General features: G+C 31.5%; 2 protein-coding genes across 5 annotated transcripts; both read left to right on the forward strand.

The window, feature by feature from the left end:
* The first annotated feature begins 309 nt into the window (after window positions 1–309).
* LOC118050467 (uncharacterized) lies at window positions 310–3266 on the forward strand. 3 transcript variants are annotated; one of them, XR_004687884.2, is made up of 4 exons: window positions 310–785; window positions 1113–1177; window positions 1983–2172; window positions 2421–3266. XR_004687884.2 is itself a non-coding variant. In XM_035060818.2 (3 exons), the coding sequence occupies exons 1-3, from the start codon at window positions 641–643 to the stop codon at window positions 2049–2051; spliced, it is 279 nt and encodes a 92-aa protein (XP_034916709.1). In that variant the 5' UTR covers window positions 311–640; the 3' UTR covers window positions 2052–2402. The 3 variants fall into 3 exon arrangements, 1 of the variants encoding a protein (XP_034916709.1); XR_004687885.2 differs by having other exon boundaries at window positions 2446–3266; XM_035060818.2 differs by lacking the exon at window positions 2421–3266 and having other exon boundaries at window positions 311–785; window positions 1983–2402.
* A 14589-nt stretch (window positions 3267–17855) lies between these two features.
* LOC118050464 (O-fucosyltransferase 7-like) lies at window positions 17856–22438 on the forward strand. Of its 2 annotated transcripts, XM_035060812.2 has the most exons (12): window positions 17856–18303; window positions 18582–18686; window positions 18918–19011; window positions 19100–19167; window positions 19458–19546; window positions 19643–19820; window positions 19933–20061; window positions 20143–20276; window positions 20359–20572; window positions 21230–21414; window positions 21495–21590; window positions 21860–22438. In XM_035060812.2, the coding sequence occupies exons 1-12, from the start codon at window positions 18148–18150 to the stop codon at window positions 22011–22013; spliced, it is 1602 nt and encodes a 533-aa protein (XP_034916703.1). In that variant the 5' UTR covers window positions 17856–18147; the 3' UTR covers window positions 22014–22438. The 2 variants fall into 2 exon arrangements, with proteins under 2 accessions (XP_034916703.1, XP_034916705.1); XM_035060814.2 differs by lacking the exon at window positions 17856–18303 and having other exon boundaries at window positions 18909–19011.
* Window positions 22439–22562: the final 124 nt, after the last annotated feature.

Consider the following 22562-nt stretch of genomic DNA (forward strand, 5'->3'; position numbering starts at 1 on the left):
AGATTAAATAAAAAATATTTTAAAAAACAAAATATTATCTTCAGAGGAGAGATTTTATATTTGGAAGTTTTTGAAGTAAAAAAAAAAAAAGGCAAAAACCTGTGATGTTTTGCGTTATGTATTTATACATATTGACGGGTCCACTATTGATTTACAAATCCGAGTTCTTGAAATACATTTCAATGGATTTAACTAGTTCAATCATCTTAAATGTAACGAAGGAACAATAATATCAAATAATCTTGTGGGGATAAAAGGACAATTCCACAATTAAGAATTTGAGGGTTTACTCTTAATTTCCTATTCAAACTCAATTTGTTCCAAATTTCCAATCCAGAGCCATCTATATAAAATATTTTTTATAATGCCGCAAGGCGACAATCACACAGCCCATTTCTGTTCATCATACCTCATTAGCCCAACTTGCTTGTTTGGGCAGAAACCCAGTCTCTCTCAAGCCTTTATGTAACAAGAAGCTGCAAGGTACGAAACCCCTAGACCCTCTACAACTACAACCCAGTAGGACACCCACCCTCCTTATTACTCCATCGCAGCGTTTCATTTTCCTTTAAAGTCAGGACAGCAAATTTATTCGTTTTGTGCTCTTTCTGTGCTTGATTCACGGTTTATTTGGGGGGAAATGCCGTTGGGATTGATAACCGGGATAGGGAGGGCGATGAGGAGGAAGCGGACGTCATCGCTGGACATTCTTTCGTCAAAACGGGCTCCCCGTAATTACTACAAGGGAAAGAATTGCAAGCCCACGGGTTTTCACACTCGTAAAGGTCCTACATCACTTTCATCTTTTATTTAACCAACTCACCATGTATTTGATAAAATGATTCTCTGTGTATTTGGAAACTACAATCCCAACACTGTATTTTATTATTATTAATGCCCAGATGCTGAATCAGAGGCTTTAGGTGGTAATGTTGTTGATTGATGATGCTTATCTTATAAACATGCAAATGGTTAAACGAGAATATAGATATGTATATTTCGCTATATGATTTGACTGTTTTATTTAAACTGCCTTGATTTTTGAAAATGCTGTTGGTGTATGAATTATGAATCTAGGACTTAATGTTTCCTAACCAACCACCTCGTTGCAGGTGGGTATGTTGTTGTACCGGAGAAACTGCCCAACTATGTAGTCCCTGATTTGACAGACTTCATGGTAATCTTATTTCACCATTGTCATTTGTTTGAAGTTGTATATTTTTTTTTGTGGATGATGGATGTTAAGAACTTGCATCAAGTATCAAAATGGCTCTGCTGCTAAGTTGGCAATTTTTGGTGTTGCGGGAGTACGATACTCTCTTTAAATTTCTCAGGTCATAATTTGGTTAGGATGTAAATTTTGCAAGTGCTTCACTGGCAGTATATGGTGGTAATCCTTTAATACCACAGGAAGATAAAACTATAGGTTTCCTACTAATCCCCTTATGTTCACTAGAATAGTCGTTGTCATGTCAATTCTTACTGTTGGTTTCGATATGGAATATGACATGTTTTTCTTAGTAGGTGATGGTGTGATTTTGAATTTTCTAGTATTTATTTTTGTGACCATGGTTCACGATGGGGGAAGTTGTTTCATAATAATGAAAAACATGGAAAGTGGAAACTTTGATGATCGACTTTGTAGTTGGCAATCAGATTACAATCCGATCATTTGTATAATATCTTGATATTTTCAAGGTTCTGCTCTCCCTGGGAAACAAAAGATTTAGAGTGAGAGCACTGCATGATACACTGCCTTCGTGAGCAGAAGGATCTGTATTCATTCTGCTAGTTCTGTAGCCAGCATGTATACTAGGAAAAACAGGACCATATTTCACATATAATACATAAAATCCACAACTAAAAACTGCATAATTTGCCCCCTGGTAAGATTTTGATCGCTCAAGTTAGTGATTGAAGTATTTTTTGGAGATAAGGTTCTGTATATATCACTGACTGGGATTTGTCTCTTTTTTTTCCAGCTCAAACCATATGTGTCTCAATGTCTGACGGAGGTTAAAACAACTGAAGCATCTGAATCTGCTAAGTAGAGCAAGAATGAATATTTGATCTCTTACAGTGTTGTTTAGCTGCCCATTTGTTGATCTCAACTCAAGCTGGACGTAATGTTATGGTGCCATTGTGGAGTACGTGAAAGGGGTGGACTAGCTGGTTAGTGTTATTTTCTCATTCTTTTTGAGCTAATGAGTTAGTTGCTTATTCAAAGTCTATTGCTGGAAATTCTGTGATGGTACCAGTAATTTACTTTTGTTTGAACTTGTAAAGATACAGTGTCGTGATTTTGATATTAGAATGAGCAGGCAATTATAAAAAAACTAGCCCTTAAGCAAGATAAAAGCAGTATTTAAAAGTATGGATAGTACTCTTTTTCCTGCTGACCATTCATGGTGTTTTGATAGGGAGTCTCCAATTGAATTTCTTCAGGTTTTTGGTGGTTGTCGGCTTCCTAATTTGTCCGGCATGTTAAAAAATCAACCACGGTTAATCGATTCGAATCTTTACCCTATCCTCTTTCGGTCACTAAACTAAAGGATACAGGTATTGAGTGATGGGAAACAAGTTCATCATTTGCAGACCAAGAACAAGTGATCATCGAAAACAAGCAGCGTAAGTGGTGTTTGGTTACGGAAAGAGACCGTAGCTCTTAAGCTAGAGACAAGCACACCTAAAGCAGGAGTGGCTGGGTTGCCATTTGCCAAGATCAGAAACTCTTAGTTGGATAAGTAAGGCCCGTAAGCATAAAGCCTGTATTACAGTACAGATGGGGTATGGACCGTTATGGCTGTAAGTACAGTGACTCCATTGCCAAGATTCCGCGTGCGAATAATTTCTTGTTTTGCTTGTTTGATGAAAAGTGTTATTTAAAAAAATATATATATTTTTCTGAATTTCTTATTATAAAAACCCAATTGGCGTGGAAAAAATATTTTATACATGTCATGGTTTAATGTGGATTACGGTAAAATCAAGATTTCACTCTTACCTCTAAGAAAACCAGTGAACTGGTTACCCCTAAAGAAAAATAAAGGCTTTGATTTATGGTCTTTCTTACCATGCATAGTGTAATTACTCTATTGTCCCTACAGCCAAAGATTCTTAGGCTTGATTTTAGGGATATATAAGTCATTTCACTTTGTTTTCTTGCAATATGCATGTTTTCCCAAGGCCATTTGGTAATTTAATTAATAAAAAAATATTAAAAAAAAGTTACTAACACGCTCAGACACTTGCTTGTAAATAAGCTACATCGACACCTACGAATGGTGTGAGCCAAAAGAAAAACAAGCTTCCTTGGTGTTTTTCAATTCTTCATGGCAAGGCCTTCCTTTGTGGATGAACTTGAATTCCTGCTGATTTAGAGGCGGTTGACTTTTTCTTTTTTTTTTTCTTTTTTTTTTTCTCTCTTTTCTTTGATTTCCATGCCTAACCTTATAACATTTTGCAACAACTTTTCAATTTGTTTTTCATAAAGATTGGGTCCGAGTTCTTTTAATTATTAATTTTTTTATTTAAATTCATTTATGAAATTGAATTTTTTTTATTTAACCCTTCATTATTTTTTTTATTTTAAATTATATTTTTATTCTTTTGATTGCTATTTACCATAATTAAGATAGTTTTTGAAATTGATTATGTCTTACAACTTCATCCTCCTGTATTATATTTACATATCATGTTTTATCTTTATTTTTTTATTGTTATGTTTTTACCTTAGCAATTTTTTAAAATTGATTTTTTTTAATTCCTGCCTTCAATATTAAATTGAGTTTCTTGATTGATCATAGGTCTAGAATTTAACGGTTTGTAAATTTAAGAGAATAACTCAGGTTTAAGAGATTCACTTGAGTTCATTTATTTTTCTATTTTTAAACTCTTATTTTTTCGTTTCATCCTTTAACATTTGATTTAATTGGATATTGAACTCTGTATTTTATATATATATATATATATATAGGATTTTTCATTGATTTTAAAAATGAGTTGATTATATCTAGTCTTTTTATTTGTTAGAGTTAGCTTCTTTTTAAGGAATGTTTTTGAATTAAATTAAACTATTTGCTCATTATTTTTTAAAAAAAAAAATATGTCATCATCTCAAATTTTTTTTTTTTACATTTTTTAAAAAGGTTAGGAAAAAATATTTGACTTGTGGCGTAGCACAAGACAAAAATTCATTTGTTTTGTTTTTTTAAATTCATGTTTTTCAGTTTCATACTTCAGCATTTGATTTATTTAGGGATTGAGCTCTATTATTATTATTATTATTATTATTATTATTATTATTATTATTATTATTTTGCTTTCTATAGGATTTTTGATTGATTTTAAAATTGACTTAATTTATCTCCAGTCTTTTTTTTATTTATCATGATTTGTTAATTAACATGACTTAATGGATACATTCAGGTCAATGACAATGGTCTTCGATTTTGTTTTTCTTAAAAAATATGTGCATCACTTGGACATCCTTTTTTATATTTGAAATAATTTAGGTTGAGCTGGGACATAGCGCAATCCACCTATTTATGTTAGCTCAAGTTATTTTTTTTTCTTTTTTTAATTAAATATTTGTTTCATCTTAGGCTTTTAACATTTGATTAATTAGAATCTAGCTTCTTAACTGGTTTCAATTTGGATTCCATGGGGTTATTTCGGATTATGAGTTTTGCGGGTTAAACATAGTTGGTCCAAGTTGATTTAGTACACCATCGTCTCAATATTTTTCTTATGAAAAAAAATATGTTTTCTAGCATGTCACCAACTCAATATTATTAAAGTGTTTTGTCTATTATACATCAAACTTTTGACTTCTTGACATCTTTATAATTTTTTAGGTCATAAAAAATAATTTTACCTGCAGCATAGTCGCAAGTTAAAAAATAATGTTTGATTATATTGTGAAAAATCTATCAATAAAACTCACTTTCTAATCAAAGAAAAACATAAGCTTTAGATGGAGAAAAGTATTTTCTTGTTTAAAACATTGGAAAACACTTTCCATAAAAGACTTAAAAACTAAAGTGGTACAATACTTTTATACACACACAAAATAATATATTAATAAAATACTTTAAAATACAATGTTATTAGAAAATAATAAATTACTAGTATATTTATATAGGAAATAATATATTAGGATGTATTAATATACAATATAAAAGTATATTAATTTGATAGATTAGTGCATACAATACTTTAATTTAGATAATATTACTAGAAAATATATTCAAATACAAATTATATTTTAGTATACAATAATCATAAATTTTAAATCATATAAATTGTGTTATAAAATTAGGATACCATAGGAAAAAAAAACTATTTCCAATTTTCTTCAAATACCAAAAAATAGTTAGATGTCTATAATATTATATTTAAAATACTTACATTATTACATTTTATAAAATAAACCCTACGCTATGTTGTTGGGTGTGTTCTTGCTAAGGATATTCATTAAAAGATGAACTCCTCTCAATCTTTTTTTTTGTTTTTTTTATCATTATCATCATTTTTTTTTATTTTAGTATTAACATAGGTGTTTCTTTTCAACCGTGTTCCCTCAAAATTTATTTTTTAAAATTTTTTTATATTTTTATATCATTTTGATGTTCTGATATTAAAAATAATTTTTAATAAATAAAAATAAAATATTATTTTATAATATTTCTAAATATAAAATACTTTAAACTACAACTATTATTACAATTTCAATCCAGCACTTAAGGAGTGGGGGTTCGGATAAAATTATTTTTATTGCTCTCGAGCAAAATCAAACTTATATATGTTTTTTTCCAGCAATCTTGTGCTTTGAACCCGTTTAGCACGGCTTGCGTGTAATTGGTGTGATCGTGGCGAAACCTTATTGGTAGCATAAACCCTCGTGCAAGGACTTGCTTTTGCAAATCCTCATTTTTTTTACTTTTTCGCCTTAATGGTGGCATAAACCCTCGTGCAAGGGACTTGCTTTTGCAAATCCTCATTCTTTTTACTTACTCTTTTTTTTTTTAATTAAAAAAAACTGTAAAGGCCAATAGATAGAAACAATTCTCGAAGAAAAAAAAAAAAAAAAGACCTCCTCCAAGCAAGCTTGATTTTTATTTCCACGCCGCCTCTACCTGAATCTTGGACGCAAAACCAGAATAATAATAAAATAATTATGTTTACAATTCATAAATAAAATTAAAAATTAAGTTGAACATAATTAATTACAAGTCAAAATCCAAACGAGCTACGTCCTTGAATACCGCCACTCAATCCTATCAAATTTAATAGATATTGAGTTCGAAATTCTTCTTTTCCACGAAACAAAAAGTCCTAACAGCCAGCTCGTGAACTTCTCTCACGAACTGTCAAAAAAGCAATTTTAAAGAGAGAAATTCCGAGGAAACCTCCTGCTATGAACAATCATGGAAACAAACACACAACTTCCTTTCCTTTTATAAATATACCAAGGCATTCACATAGTAATACCAAAACCGAAAATGGCTAGCTTATGGAGATCAAAGGAGGTGAAGGGTCGATCAAAGCCTGATCGTAAGTGCAAGAAACACCCAAAACACGAGCAACCACCAGGTGTTTGCTCCGTTTGTCTAATTGAAAAGCTTTCTCAACTTCCGACCAGTGCGACGTCGTCTACTTCACGTATTGCCTCTCTTAATACAATGGATAGCTCCTCCTCTTGTTCATTGTCATCATATTCTTCATTTTCTTCATACTCATCTCCAACGCATCGTTTTCAACATCCTGCTCATGGGAAAGGTTCTTTTCCTTTGTTCTTCAATGGCAAGAACATGTTTCTCGCCAAGAGTAGATCACTGGCTTTTGTTCCGAGAAGAGGGAATAAAGATTGTCACGAGAAGAAGAAGGGTGGGTTTTGGTCCAAGTTGCTACGTCTTCCGAAAGGTGAGAAGGTTGAGGAAGGATTGGTACACTCCAGGACCATGAGGGAAAGGGTTATCATCATCAGTACTAGCTAGGGTTGAACGAGTATAATTATGATGTTAGTAATTAATTTACTCCATAAACTATTTATTTATAGTTGGATCTTGGTTAATTTAGGATTAATTATAATATTGGTTGATAGTTTTTCATATAATTAGAATTATCTTGTTAAAATCTTTCTAATGATATATGATGTGTCGAAACAATGCCTCAATATGATCTTTTTTTTTTTTTTTTCTTTTTCTTTTCCTGTTTCTCTCTCCACTACATAATTTTATCTCTTTTTTTTTTTTGTCATTAAATTTTTAATTCTCATCTTCTAGTCATTCAATCTTCCTAAAATTATAGGTTGATTTTGTTAAGATCAATTAATATGCAAAAGTCATATATTTTAAAACATGACTAAACAACTGATATTAAAAGATAACGGTTGTTTATAAAAATAATATTGTGTTCAAATTATGCTAATAATCTTCTGATAAATATCATTCTTCATAATTTTACAAAACTGTACGTGTTATTTAAAAAAAAGAAAAAGAAAAATGGATCATATCGTGTTTATACTATTATTGTCTGTGATATTGTGAGAGAAGTTCAAAAAATCCATAAATGACACAAAGGAAACATGCAGGCATATTTGAGGCTGTATTGCAGTCAATTTGGGCGTAAAGTAATATTGACCATTTCCAACAAATATTTTGAGGTCACAAGTTTTGAAACTTGGACCAGTCTACCTTGATGATGTTGGTGGTAAATGCTGGAAGAGCAAGTCTATGCATAAACTTGGGAAAGGCTTCTTCTACGCAGCTTCCTGCAGGCTTCAAAGTTGAGGACTCTTCCTGTAGTCTAAAATTGAAAATCCTACTCACAAATGGCAAAATTCCCAAAACAAGTTCTTGGCAATTCCGCCGTGACACTACCATTTGCATATCATACTATCTTTGGCCATGTGATTGGTTAGCATACACGTATATAATACTTTATTAAAACGTCAAGCATTGTGTAATGTCACTCCTGCAAGTAATTAGCGTACACGTTTCTCTTGAGTTTTCAAACTCATACATGCACTACTAAAAATAATAAAATAAAATTATTCAAGAATTTATATTACCTGTTAAACAGTTTATTATTTAATAATTTAATATTTTTTTATTTTTAAATAATTTTTTAAAGCTAGATTATCACAAATCATAAATTATTTAATTGTCTTACTTTTTGTTGATTTGGTCATCTGCAACTCAGGAATTCTAACTAATAGACTGTGTTCTTTCGTGAAAGTTCCCTTTTTGAAGCTAAGCTCCGGTGGCTTTTGCCCCCCTGGATGTATTAAGAGGCTTCAAAAAAAAAAAGAGTCAGCTATGCGGTTCACTTGCTGTGCAAAAATCGAAGATCCGTGACAATAATTTCAGTCCGGATCGAAAGAAGGAATCGAGGTGACTCAGTGCTAACAAGCCGTAAACACGACATCTTTTTGACCGGAGCCCAACCACAACCACCGTCTCCCCCATTGTAGCATTAAGGCCGAAGGAATATGGTTATGATGTCTACAATTTGAAAGGAAATAATGACGTGACTGCGGCCCAATTTAATCATGCAATAAAGAGCTTGTTACTCACACAATTGACTTTATTATTCAGGCATCAATCAAATCCATAAATTGTTCTGGTCGATCCGGCGGTCGCTGACAATCAGGCATTTCGAAGTCGTGCAAGTTTCTTCCCCAGACGCAGATAACCACTGTTTATAAGTAGTAGAAGATACGTTGCAACATTTTCGGAAAACGAAATCAGCCCACCTCACTCGCTCCAAATGGAAAATGGTTTACAGGGATTACTTTTGAAAAATAAATTATTTTTTGAAGTTTGGTATTATTATAAAAAATAAAAGTTAGAAAATATTTTTTAGTGTTTGGTTATATAATAAAATATAAATTAAAAATTAATTTATTAGTGTTCTATTTTTTTTTTCAAGTTTATTAAAATAATGTAAATCAAATTTAATAGGGAAAAAAGTTGAAGGATGATAAATTAAAAAAAAAATCAATGTCATAAATTATTTCAAATAAATATAATAGTAGTAAAAAAAACAGAGATCAAATTTGATAAATAAAAAATTAAAAGATGGATGAAATTGAAAAATAAAATTCAAGATATATTTTGATATAATTAATTAACAACAAGATATTTTTGAATTTTTTGCAACTTCTAAAAAGTTTTTTCCACAAAAATTTTTTTTCCTGAAAATAAAAGAATAATGGTTATTACAAACAATGAAGACATGGAGTCTGAAAATGATAGATTAAGACATGCCACCATTGGAGGATTATATTGATAAGAAGGTTGTATAGTTGGTTTGGAGGTGGGCCTTGGTTACAAGGCATATACTTTAGGTTCAGTTCAAGGAAGATGATATTGATCAAGAAAGAAAGAACATTTTTCATACACGTTATGCACAAAATAAGGTGTGTAGTTTAATTATAGAAAGAGAAAAAGGTGTTAATATAGGTAGTATCATCCTTGTTAGTAAACTGAACAAGATAGTGGGAGAGCATCTTGCTAGTAAACATCATGGATCTTATAAATTATAATGGTTGAATTATTGTGATGAAGTGAAAGTGGCTAAGTGTAAAGTCTCATTAAATCATAAATAATATAATTGAGAAACATGGTGAAAATTTGATTGAAAAGACTTGATAAGAAAAATATTAAATAAAATATCAAGATACCTTGAAAATGTTAGGATGTTAACGCATTTGAGCTAAACTTGATAAACTGTAAGCCCTCATCCTTGGTCTAAACTTGATAAATCCAGACTTAATAGGGTAAGTATTAATTGAAAAATGATAAACTAGAAAATTATTGTGAATTAAAATAAACATTCTTGAATGATTAATTTAAATGTCAGGTGAGATTAAAAAATAAATCGATTTGTGAAATATTAAATAGCAATAAATCATGTAAGTTTCCTAGTCGAGTAAGATAATTATTGGAAGGAGGGAATTTTGTAATCTTGAGTGGTACTATTTATAAAATAGGAGAAGAATTTTGAATAAATCATTGCATGACCCTTACAAGAGAAAGGTTAAATGTTGATATAAACCCGCGTACAACCGTGCTAAGGGGTGGAAGGGGGTAAGGACTCTTAAAATTTTTTTATGATAATTACAAATAGGAATCTCCAACAAATTATTCTAAGACCAACGATAATTTAAGTAAATTATCTGGTATGTAAAAATTCAGATTTTTGGCATAGAATTACCTACTATCTAGTTTCATGGTATTGAGCATATCTCCCAATACAACTGTTGGATTGAATTGAAATTTTACGAGAAATCTTCTAATATATGTTTTTATCTTGGATTGAAATTTCAGGATAATTGGGAAGATAAACTTCAAAAAGATCCCAAAGATAAAATGGCAGTATGAAGTCGGTGCATAAAAAATAGGAAGATAAATTATGGTGTCACTAAACAAGGATTAAACTCATTAGTAGGGCATAAAAAAAAAAAAAAAAAAAAAAACAAGGGAGACAGGACTTTTGTGCCTTACCCTTATTAATGTAGTCGGCCACTCCTAAACCAAGGAGTCAAAAATCTATTGTCCTACCATTTGAACATTGGGGTAGGTGCTGCAAGGAAGAGTCTTAAAAGGGAGTTAGTGGTTAGGTGAGTAGGAAGATCAAACATTAGTGTTAAAGGAATAAGGGGGCGATTTTGTTGGCAAGAAGAATAAGTGCTTATAACCCAAAAATCACTCAAATTTCTTGTGAGGTTATGTGTAAATGAGAAGGGAGTTGAACATTTGAGAATTAAGAGGGAGAAGTTACGGTTTGGGAGTGAAAGAAAGAAGAAAAAACCAAAAATTTATAGGAGGAATGAGAAGGAGAAGAACAAGAAGATGATGAAGAAAAGGAGGAAGAAGAAGTTGTCTAGACATCCATAACACTAACTCAACCTTATTGGTAAGATGATCTTCATTATTTCATTTATGTTCTTGTTAGAAAAAGATGGAGGAGGTGGAAAACCACCATTATTGATGACCTTTAGGTTTGTATAAATGTTAGATGATGAAAATTAAATTGAATAGATATGTCAAGTTAACAATAAAAGGCATAAATTAAAGAAATATGGAAGAAAAATGAAGAAAAATAAAAGAGAAACTCATGAGCTTAAGGCCAGCCGGTACTGAATAGTAGAGGGATAATGTTTTGCTTGAAATTGTAATGTGAAGAACTTAAAGTTATGTAAAAGGGTAATTTATGGTCTAAATTGGAGTGTTAATTAAGTTGAACAATTATGTGCTCCTTATATGAGTGGAATGATAATTTGGTGTAAGGTTGGGAAGGAACCTTATTTTGTGGACATGCTTAAGATTTGCAACTAGCTTATAAGGTATGTATATATGAATGAGGTAAAGAACATAAAATAATTAGAATGGGAGAACTTGATAAATGGGATGGCATCAACGTGTCTAACAACCGAGATTTGAATTGATTAGAATCCTAATTTTGGGAATTAATGGTGTAGGTGTGTTTGACGATCAGGATTTGAATTGATTAGTTTCTTAGTTTGGAAACTAATGGCGTCAGCATGTTTGACGAACGAGAATGTAATAAAGTACTCATCGGTTAAAGCCTAGTAATATCAATTGTTTGATGACCGGAAATCGATTAAATTATGGATCCTAGTGATAATAATTTAACTTATAATCAATAAGTAATGAAATTAAATATATGAATGTGATGATTCATTAAATAAGTTGTTTATATTTTTTTTAATCATCAGGTGCTTCTTAATTGCATATGTAGTAGATGTCTGTCGCTCATTTTTATGAAGTTTTCAATATGATATCTTGGATATATTATGATTTCTATGTAATATTTAGAAGATCATTTTTAATTATGTAATCATATGTTATTGCACAAATTTAATATTTTATCTACACTGTTAAAACTTTATCCTTTAACTTTATCTTTGATTTTAAACTTTAGATGTTTGGAAAAAACATATCTCATGTCTTTATAAAATTTGATCATATTATTTGTCTCGGTTATTCTCTATTATGGATATTTAATAGTTGATGGAAGTTAATGAGACTTGGAATAATTGAAAAAATGTATACTATTGTAAGAGATAGTAAAATCATCACTTTTGTACCTCCTATCCCCCAAAAAATAATGATGATCAAATAAAGTTAAAAAAAGAAACATAAGGATATGGGTAGAGAAAATCAAGGTAAGGAACAAGGTGAAAGAAGACAATTAGAATCAGTTATAACCCAAAACACTTCCCGCACTACCCAAAACCATTCAGCCAAAAACCTAAACCATTCAGCCATTTCTAAAACAAGCCAAAGTATAGTCGAGAGCAGAGGTAAGACTTGACGAGTGAAGGAAGTAAGGGAGCAAAGTGAAAATACTATGGAAAAATTGAGGAAACAACAAGATTTTAAGGAGGCTTATTTTAGTATTAATGAACTTGATCATTTTATTTCTAGTATGACTATTTCTTTGTTAATTTAAGGTCAATTCCTTTTTAATAATGAGTGAATGATGCTTATTAGTTTATGACATCAACAAATCCAATTAAGGTGCTGATCAAGTCCATTGCAATTTCAAGAAACGAATTGATTGGAGAGGTTGTTTTGGGTTTAATGTTTTCTACCATCTAATTTTATGATATTGAACATAACTATAAATTCGATCATTGGATCAAGTTAAAAATTTATCAGATGATACCAAATGTGTTGTTCTATGTTGGGGTAGAATTTTAGGTCAATTAAAATTCAGTAAGGCAATATGATACAAGTCAGAAATTATATATGAAAATTATATTATTTCCCTAATTGGTTTCAGATTATCTTTCCTTATGATTTTTGGATTCTATGCTTAGCATGGATTCCTTATTTTATTAGGAAACATTTATGGCAACATATTACTTTCATCATTAATCACGAGGTTCACATCATAGACTACCGAACAAAAAATATTTAATAATATATTTTTAAATTAGAGTTTTTGTGTGATCCTTTTTCATCATTATTCTATATTATTGTGCTTGATGTCTTTCGTGTATTACTTCTATTTATTTCATTTGATATTAGAGCTTTATGTCACATATAATCTTTTATTTTTTTAATTGATTCTTACACATTATTTGAGTTTGATTGTTTGATTCAATTAGCTTAATATGAGGTTTTTGTGATGTTGAAAAAATATCTCCACATTAAGTTAATGTTTGATTTTGCAAAAAAAAATAATTGATTTTATTTTTTGCTAATAATCAAGAATGGAGAGACTTAAAATAAAATTGAGAGAAAAACAAAAAAAAAAGCCTTTGTTTTCTCAAGTACCATTATTCATCTTTTTTTTTTTTTTTTTTAAGTATGCCTTCATATTTTTGTCAAATTCTATTTTCATTCTTTTAGTTTGACAAATATTTGTTTTGATTCATCTGATTCTTAATGTTTTGTTTTTACATGTTAATATATTTTATATTTGATCACATACTCAGTTATCTCTCTCTTCATATTATGCAACCAATAATAATAATAATCCTTAAATTTTTTATGTATTTTGATATTATCCAGCTATACAACAAATTCTGATTCATGAGTTTTTTTCAAGATATTTTTTTTAAGAGATTTTTCATTAGCTAAATACAATTTTGTACTCATTGTTATCATTTCGAGGGTATTTGAGAGTATGGTTGCTGTTGCTTTTTAAAGTGCTTTTCACTTAGAAAAGCATGCCAATAATATTTTTTTATTTTTTAAAAATTATTTTTGAGATCAGCATATAAAAAAAAATTCAAATTTTATAAAAAATATTTTTCAAATGCAATCCCAAACAGCCCAACATCTGGAATGGTGTTTTGACAGAGAGAGTAAAAAGGACTGGATTGGGCTTAATCATCTGCAAAGCTTCGTCGATTGTCCCCCGCATGCGACCAAAATTCATCTCCTTCAGCTTCAAGGCTAATAAAGGTCTTGTCCTCCCTCGGTTTAGCTGGCGATCGGCTCGTGACTTGTTCTTTTCTTGCTGACAATAGTTTTCCCGACAACGTGAATGCCAAAGGACCCACTTGATCTTCGTTGTGCAGATAATTTATATTAAATAACCTAGAGGGGATCTCTTGCCACGTGTGACACATAAACAAAGCGGTAACTATAATAATATTATCATTAAATTAAACCAAAACCACTAAACACGTCAAAAGTAGTATTATTTATTTTTAACAAATAAAAGTAACTTTGACAAGCAGCAAGAAAATAGCTTAAGCAAATCCTATGCAACTAAAAGAGTTTAAGCTCAATAACTAATAACTATTTTTATTTAAAAATATATTAAAATAATATTTTTATTTATTTATTTTTATTATCAATACATTAAAAGATTAAAAATATAAAAATTGAATTTAAAATAAAAAATTACCAACGCTAGCTAAATATACTATAAATCTTGTGGGCACACTGAATTCGGCGGTGCCACGAGCGAGTAGGCTGTGACAAAGTCGTGACAAGAAAAGAAGAGGACGGATGTCACGAGACCTTAATGGCATTTGTGTAAGCACAAACTGCCAAGAGATCTACCCGATCTTGCTATATTATTTTGTCTTCTCCCAAGAGTAAATTAACTTTATCCGCTACGTATAATTGCTTAGACTTTCCCGGATGGTGACACTGCATGTAGCTTACATTTTGTTTTTTGCAAAATCCATTGTTTTTGGGGTCACCTGACATTCCAAGGCCCTTTTTCACTTGGCATGCCCCCTTTTCTTGTTTGGACATGTCAACATACCATTGGTTTGATTAGCTATCTAGTCATTGGGAAACATGTAAATATTCCTATATATTTTTTATGGAAACTAGAGGATATTATAAAGTTAATAAAATTTAGAATTTAACTAGTGATTTTTAAAATAGAGACAAAACAAAAAAAAAAAGATTATAAAAAGCTGGATAAAATCTTTCTTTATTTATATTGTTGTATTTTATTAAGAAGGAAACTAAACACGAAGTGAAGAATATAATTTTTTTAATGAAAATATCACTTTAAATGTGTAGAATTTCTCCTTTTCCATAACTATTGTTTCTTAACATTTTTTATCATATTTTCATTTATGAAAATCCTAAACTTTTGCTAATTTTATTAAAATGTTGATTTCTTCATCGTTAAGCCGGACTAAATATCTTTATTTCCATCATTAATTGCAATCAAATAATACTATTAAGCTAAAAATCTCTCAATTTCCATCTTTATCGCAATCAAATATTATCATTAATCACAATCATTTTTTTTTTATTTTCTTCCTTTATTATATTAATTGGTTCTCTAAAATTTGATCCTTTTTTCCCCATTATTTTCATTCACCAATCCTTTTTTTTTTTTTTTCACATTAAAAATTTTATGGGTAAAAATTGAGTTACGAAGAAAATATATTCAATTAAAAATATGTTACTTTTTGTTACTAGCATATTGTTAATTTTTTTTCATAAATGAAATGTGCACATCGATACAGGAGAGGTTATAAATGCTCCGATCATGCCTTAAGTGTATCTATGCGTGCTTGAATTTTTCTTTTAAAGGAATTATGTAGGGTTAAAATTAACAAAGAAAAAGAATAAGGGTGAATATTTTTTGTTTGTTTTGGTTTTTTTTTGAAAAAAATAATTAAACTAATTTTTTTAGTTTCAGAATCATGCTGAATCAAAAACTAATTCAAACTAATCAGTTTTGGTTTAACTCGATTAAATTTATTTTATAAAAAATAAAAAATAATAATATTTATTTTTTTATTGTGTTTTTTTGTGACTTTTATGGGCTCTTAAAAGCTTTTTAGTGATGTAAAAAGCCTATTTCAAATGTCCAATTTCTTTTTTATCTTTCAATTGATTTAATAATGTGATAGTATAGTATTCAATCCATCAAGTTTTTCATAATAGGAGCTATTCATAATAATGTGATGGTATAATATCAATCCATCAAGTTTTTCATAGTTTTATCCCATGAACAAACACACTAACACAAACAATAAAACTAAAAGAAACTATAGTCTTTTATAAACAAACACGTTGATCCATAAAACCAACTCAGTTTTTCATTATTTATCAAAAGACAAGCCACAGACATAAATGGATGGTATGTCATTGCCAACAACAAAGTATAAACAATTAGCTAATAAGATAAATAAAGATGTGATCTTTAAAGAATAGCTAGCACATATTTTTAGTCCTTCAAAAAGATCTTATATTTCGAAGCATTGTATTTCCACCAACCCAAGACTTCTAACTTATTATCATTAGAATCCTCACAATCGTTAATCAAATACCTCCCAACATTATGTCTATTCTCAACAATATATTCTTCCTCTTTTTTTTTAATCGAGCCAAAGTGTTTGGTATATCATCTACCTACATGTCCTCATTAGCATTAACATCTTGTTGATGTCTAGAATCATCCTTCATTTCAAGAAGTTTCAAATAAAAATCATACAAGCTCACCCAAGTATTTTTCACCTTATTTGTTAGCAATTATGATTTGTCATCATCATACAAGTCACTAAAATAGAATTTCATATATTTCAATTTGAAACGTGGATATAAGACAATAGTCACATATAACAAAAGATTTTGATCCTTTTTATTTTTCTAGTACTTCTCAAACTTTAACATCATGTTCTTTGTTATTCATCTTAAAATATTATCTCTACTTTTAAGTAGTTATGAGATGATAGTGTGCATATAAATCAATTCATTATAGAAAAGATTTGATGTAACATGCAATGAACCAAAAAATCTTAATGTAATCATGAAGATCCTAAATAACTTCATCAAAGATATAGCATTTTCTCAATCCTCCAAACTAGGTGTTCCTATGTTTTTATTTATTGCCCCTTAAATCAACCTTCATAAAGTAACTTGTATACCTAGGGTTACTTTCACTTAACCTCATAAAAACCCTCGTAAACACCTTATAAATAGTGATGAGAGTAAGGGCAACAACAACAACAACATCTCATAATAAAATAAAACAAATAACAACAATTAAGAAAAATATAGAACTTGAATAAGATTCTCATCTTTTTTCGATTATATAATGACTTTGTCCTGTAAAGAAATAATTATTGATTAGTACATGTAATTTGATTCAAGTAAATAAACATAAAGTGATGACTACTTTTGAAACAATGAAAATATTTCCTTCATTTAAATATCCTTTTAAAAATTATAACCAAATCATAACCTCTCTCATTTTTTGTTTATAAAACTCTGAAGATTCATTAAACACATCATTTGAGCAAGAAGTAACCTAAGCGAGGGAGAACAAACAAGTGAACAGTTAGCTGCATCTCGAGTGTGAATGCAAGCAGTGACTTTAGAAAATGATGTGCACATGCAAGCCATCCTCTGTCATTCAATGCAACTCATCTTGAGATCCACAATTCGAACCACCCAACCCGAATTATACAGCTTTTTGTTGGTTTGGGCGAAATAAATAAATGGAAATCAGACATATTTACATTTACATAATAAATGACCATACAAAATTAATTGTAAAAAAAAAAATAAAAATAAAAATAAAAATTAATTGTAGTTAAGCATGAAATCCGTCAAGCATTTGGTCCGTTTTAAATTAGGCATAAACAAGCACTCAGCTGGTCCATCAATTTACGAACGTGCATCCTAAAAATTCATATATTCTTTTTTTTTTTTTTAATATTCTGATTTTTAAAAATAAATATTAAAAAATAAAAAATTATTTTACTCTATTTTTAAATAAAAAAATATTTTTAAAAAATAACCATCAAATAATATTATAATATTAAACAGAATTTTTAATTCCATCATAGAGGATCCAATCTGTCTCCCCTCCCATCCCCTAACCAAAGCAAACTGACAGAGCAAAAAAATAAATAAAAAAGAAGATATTCCCCAAGCAAAGAACCCCCCCTCCTTACTTTACTACCACAGCCGTCTGCTACACACAGACACACAAACTCTCCTTTACCCTTCTTTCCTTCATTGATCCTTCTTTCTTCTTTTCTTTTTAATGGCCATTGATACCCATTGCTCCTTCATTAACCTCTTCTCCTTCTTCTTTTCTAACTCTTAGAAAAAAAAAGCAGCGATAGAAAGGGAAAGAGAGACTGGAAATAAACACCAAGAAAGAAAGGTAGCGAAGAAGATGATGCAGAAGCGAAGATGGAAGACCGTGGGTTTGATGAGGAAGATGCTATCATGCGCCATATGCACGATAGCGATGATGGCCCTCCTCTCCGTACACTTACATGTTTTCCCTCCTTGCTCTAAACTCCCTGATCCTTACAGGCTTCCTCATCCCGTAAGTAATTGCACACTCACATGATTTTCTTTTTTCCCTTTTTAGTGTTAGAATTAGGGTTTCTTCTACTTTCTAAAGTTTCTGTTACTTCTTTTTCGAAATCCGTTAACTGTGGCCTAATGTGCTTGAAAGATAGATATCTTCGCCTTCTAATTCTTGGGATTCTGCCTATTTTTGTACTAACTGCCGTAGTTTTATTTTTCTTTTTTGGAACAATAATTGGTGGGATTTTTGTTCATACAATTTTTTTTTAACAATAAAAAAAATATTATCTGTAGCAAATTGAAATCAGAGACAAGATATTGGGCAAAGAGCAAGAACAGAGCTGGACAAGTGAGATCACTCCTCCCAATGTATACAAAGGCCCTCTCTCATTCCACCAGGTCTTATTACATGCAATTCATTCCAATATATTTGCCAATTCAAGCACTTTTTTTTTTTTTGAATTCTGATTCATTGATGAAATTTAACAGAAATGAAAAGTATGGTGAGGAAACAATTTGGGATTCGTCTGTGTGTAGCTGTAGATTGAGCGTCATAAGTGTTTATGTTTTTCTTTATTCTAAGCAGTCAGTCATGCATCTTTCATGTTTTCACTCCTTTAGACTTGACAGTGTTCTGATCGGAACCCCAACTGTACCAAACTATGGAAGCCTCCACCAAATCGCAATTATATGCCTTGCACTCAACCTAGTCCTAACTATACTTGTAAGTTTGGCTTTAATTTCATATTGATTTTTTTCTTTTAAAAACCTTTTCCTGTTTGCTTATATCTGCTTTACCTACTGTTTCTCAGCTCCTTCAGAGTCGAGAGGTTACCTTCTAGCTCATACAAATGGAGGGCTCAACCAGATGCGAGCTGGGGTACTTATCTACCGTCTATCTTTTATGAAAATTTACAGTGTCGATATCCATGACTCCTTAAGTTTGTCAATCACAATGGCTGTGTTTGAAATTGTGAAATTTTATTACACTACGCTATTTGTTAGGCTTCCCAAATTTCTTATTCTGTTTCTATGTTATCCTGGAAGATGTATGTGGTTGTGCTGTGCTCTATGTTAAAATTTATTAAGGCAACAATAATTTGTGTTTTTTTTTTATTGGTTATTGGGTTTTTGTACTGGGGTTGAGAAACAGTCTTTCTTGAATTGCAGATATGTGATATGGTAGCTATTGCGCGTATCATAAATGCCACTCTTGTTGTTCCAAAACTAGATAAAAAGTCATATTGGCAAGATTCCAGGTAATTTTAGATCAGTGAAAATTTCAAGTTGTTGGGCCCTTTCATGTCATGATGCCATAGCTCTTTCTTTCTTTGTTCGTTGTTCTTTTTTTGCAGCAACTTTTCAGATGTCTTTGATGAAGATCATTTTATCAATGCTCTAGCTAATGATGTGAAAGTGATAAAAAAGCTTCCCAAGGAAATAGGTACTATGAAAACAGTTAAATATTTTAAAAGCTGGTCTGGTATGGACTACTACCAGGAAGAGATAGCAAGCATGTGGGCTGATTATAAGGTATATCAATTGGAAGTTTCACTTGGTATTTATGATTGCAATCTGCTGGTTTTACTCTCATTTATTATTGAAATTCTAAAACAATCTTCCTAACATAAATTTGTTTTCACAGGTTATTCGGGCTGCCAAGACTGACTCTCGCCTAGCAAATAACAATCTCCCTCCTGATATTCAGAAGCTGCGTTGCCGTGCCTGTTATGAAGCCCTCCGTTTTGCACCTCAAATTGAAGCAATGGGAAAGGTGAAAATAGCTAGATATTATTGCTCTTGTTGATTTCTTGTATGTGCAATGATATGATTTCAAGTCACATTGGCATTGTAGTTGTTGGTGGACCGCATGAGGTCACATGGTCCTTATATTTCCCTGCACTTACGATATGAGAAGGACATGCTTGCCTTCAGTGGATGTACACATGATTTGTCTCCTGCTGAAGCAAATGAACTAAAAATGATACGGTAATTTTGCTGCAGTTATGTGATAATGAATTCAATTCAATGTTCGGGCTTTTTTGCTTATGTAATTTTCTGTGACATGAAGAGACGCAAATGATAACTGGAAAGTGAAGGATATTGATCCCAGGGAGCAGAGATCCAAAGGTTTTTGCCCCTTAACTCCAAAGGAGGCTGCAATATTTCTATCTGCTCTTGGTTACCCATCAAATACCCCTATATACATTGCCGCAGGAGAGATATATGGAGGTGATTCACATATGGGTGATCTACAATCCCGATATCCTATGTTGATGCGCAAGGTTCGTGTTTTGGCTTTACTTTATAACTTTTCCATGTTTTCTCTGTATAAGTTAATTGTTGTTATTGTTAGTTTTGTTAACCTATAGATAAATGTCTTTCAAAGGCCTTGCTGTGAGAGCAATGCAAAATTTTATACTTCAGGAAAACCACAAGATTGAAAAAAAAAAAAAAATTCACTCCGCACATCTAACCCTAGTCCATCTACACAACTAATGACGAGTGCAATTGCTCGCATTGACGTTGCCTTGTGCATTTTGTATGCTGTATTTTTGTTCATTGTTTTTTGTGGATAATCAAAATAGTAGTTTATTTTAGAAGGCAGAATACGAGGGGATGCCATGTATAACACTTTTAATCCGTTCATCATATAAAAAGTAATTTTTGGAATTGTGTTTGTAATCAAGTTGTATCCGAGTCTGAAAAATTGACAAATCGCCTTCCCTCTCTTTCTATGTGCCATTTTGTTGTCAATCACAGTGCACAGATACTTATGCTTGCATGGAGAATAGTAAACATACATGAATATTCTCTGTATTCTGTCTATAAGTGCTGCTTTTGTTTTTTTTTTTTTTGGTGTGGGAAGTTGGGCCGGGATGAGTGAGAGCTGCTAATTGTGTGTTGCTCTATGACTAGCATGTCCTTTAAACATCTTGCAGGAAACGTTGGCATCTTTTGAGGAGCTTGAACCATTTACCAATCACTTGTCTCAGCTGGCTGCGCTTGACTATATTGTATCTGTTGAAAGTGATGTATTCATGCCGACATACTCTGGAAACATGGCTAGAGCGGTCGAAGGTCATCGTCGCTTTCTTGGACATAGAAGAACAATTTCCCCAGACAGGTATGGGATACTCTTATATATATTTTAGCTTATTTTGATCAATTTCTTTGCACTGAGCATTTTCTTTTTTTGTCCCTTAGGAAAGCACTTGTTCGTCTGTTTGATAAAATTGAGCAGGGAAAACTGAAAGAAGGCAAATATTTATCAGACCATGTCATTGAAAGCCACAGAAAACGGTATGTATTCTTAAGCATTATAATCACATTTAATACCCAAAAACGTCTTCAACAGTTGAGTTGCCCATGGGCACTGCTTTTGTGGGAAAAGAGGTGAGGTTTAGTTAGTATTGTGCAGCCACAATTCGGTGGCACTGGGAAACTACTGCTCGTTTTGTGAGATTTTGAGGTTATCTTCCATGGCCATTATCTTGACAGGTCAGCATTCTGTTAAGATTTGAAAATAGAATCCACTAATTTAAATTTTGTTTCTCATGATGGTTGCACAGGCAAGGCTCCCCAAGGAAGAGGAAAGGCCCCATTTCTGGAACAAAGGGCACGGATAGGTTTCGTTCAGAAGAAGCATTTTATGTAAATCCTTTACCAGATTGTTTATGTCAGGGGCAATCCCGGAATCTGAACACCTCTATCAGAACAAGTTAGTTTAGATGCTGAAGAACAATTCTCTTCAAGATCCAAGTGCGGGAGGATAGTGGCGAATTTAATCATTCACTATCATCCATTGATACTACAAGCCGGCTGTGCCCGAATGAGGGTTAGTTCTGCGGATTGTGTACATCTCGAGTTTAGGTGGGTGGAGGCATTCATGAAGATACAAAGCAAATGGACGCTGCTGCTATTCGGTGCCAGTGCTGGCACAAATTATGTTGGGAAGAGAAGGGGCTTTCCATTCCATCAACCAAAAGCAATTTTAATTTTTCAAGAGGACAATTTAAATAGTCAGATTAGAAGGAAGTTAGGGATACGATTATCATTGGATCTCTAGAGTAACATCCTTTTCTTCGATGCATGTATTCGATTCATCGTCATTCAATGCAATAAAAGTGAAAACAATTACTTCTCTTATCTCCCGATTGTCGTCCACTTTTCCTCCTCCTTGCAATTGCAATAATCTTTATCCTTGCATGGTAAACCGAACAACGAAAATGATCTTTGGACTCCTAAAGTACTAAATAATTACCCTACAAATGA

The sequence above is a fragment of the Populus alba genome, chromosome 5, assembly GCF_005239225.2.
Source record: "Populus alba chromosome 5, ASM523922v2, whole genome shotgun sequence".
NCBI lineage: Eukaryota > Viridiplantae > Streptophyta > Magnoliopsida > Malpighiales > Salicaceae > Populus > Populus alba.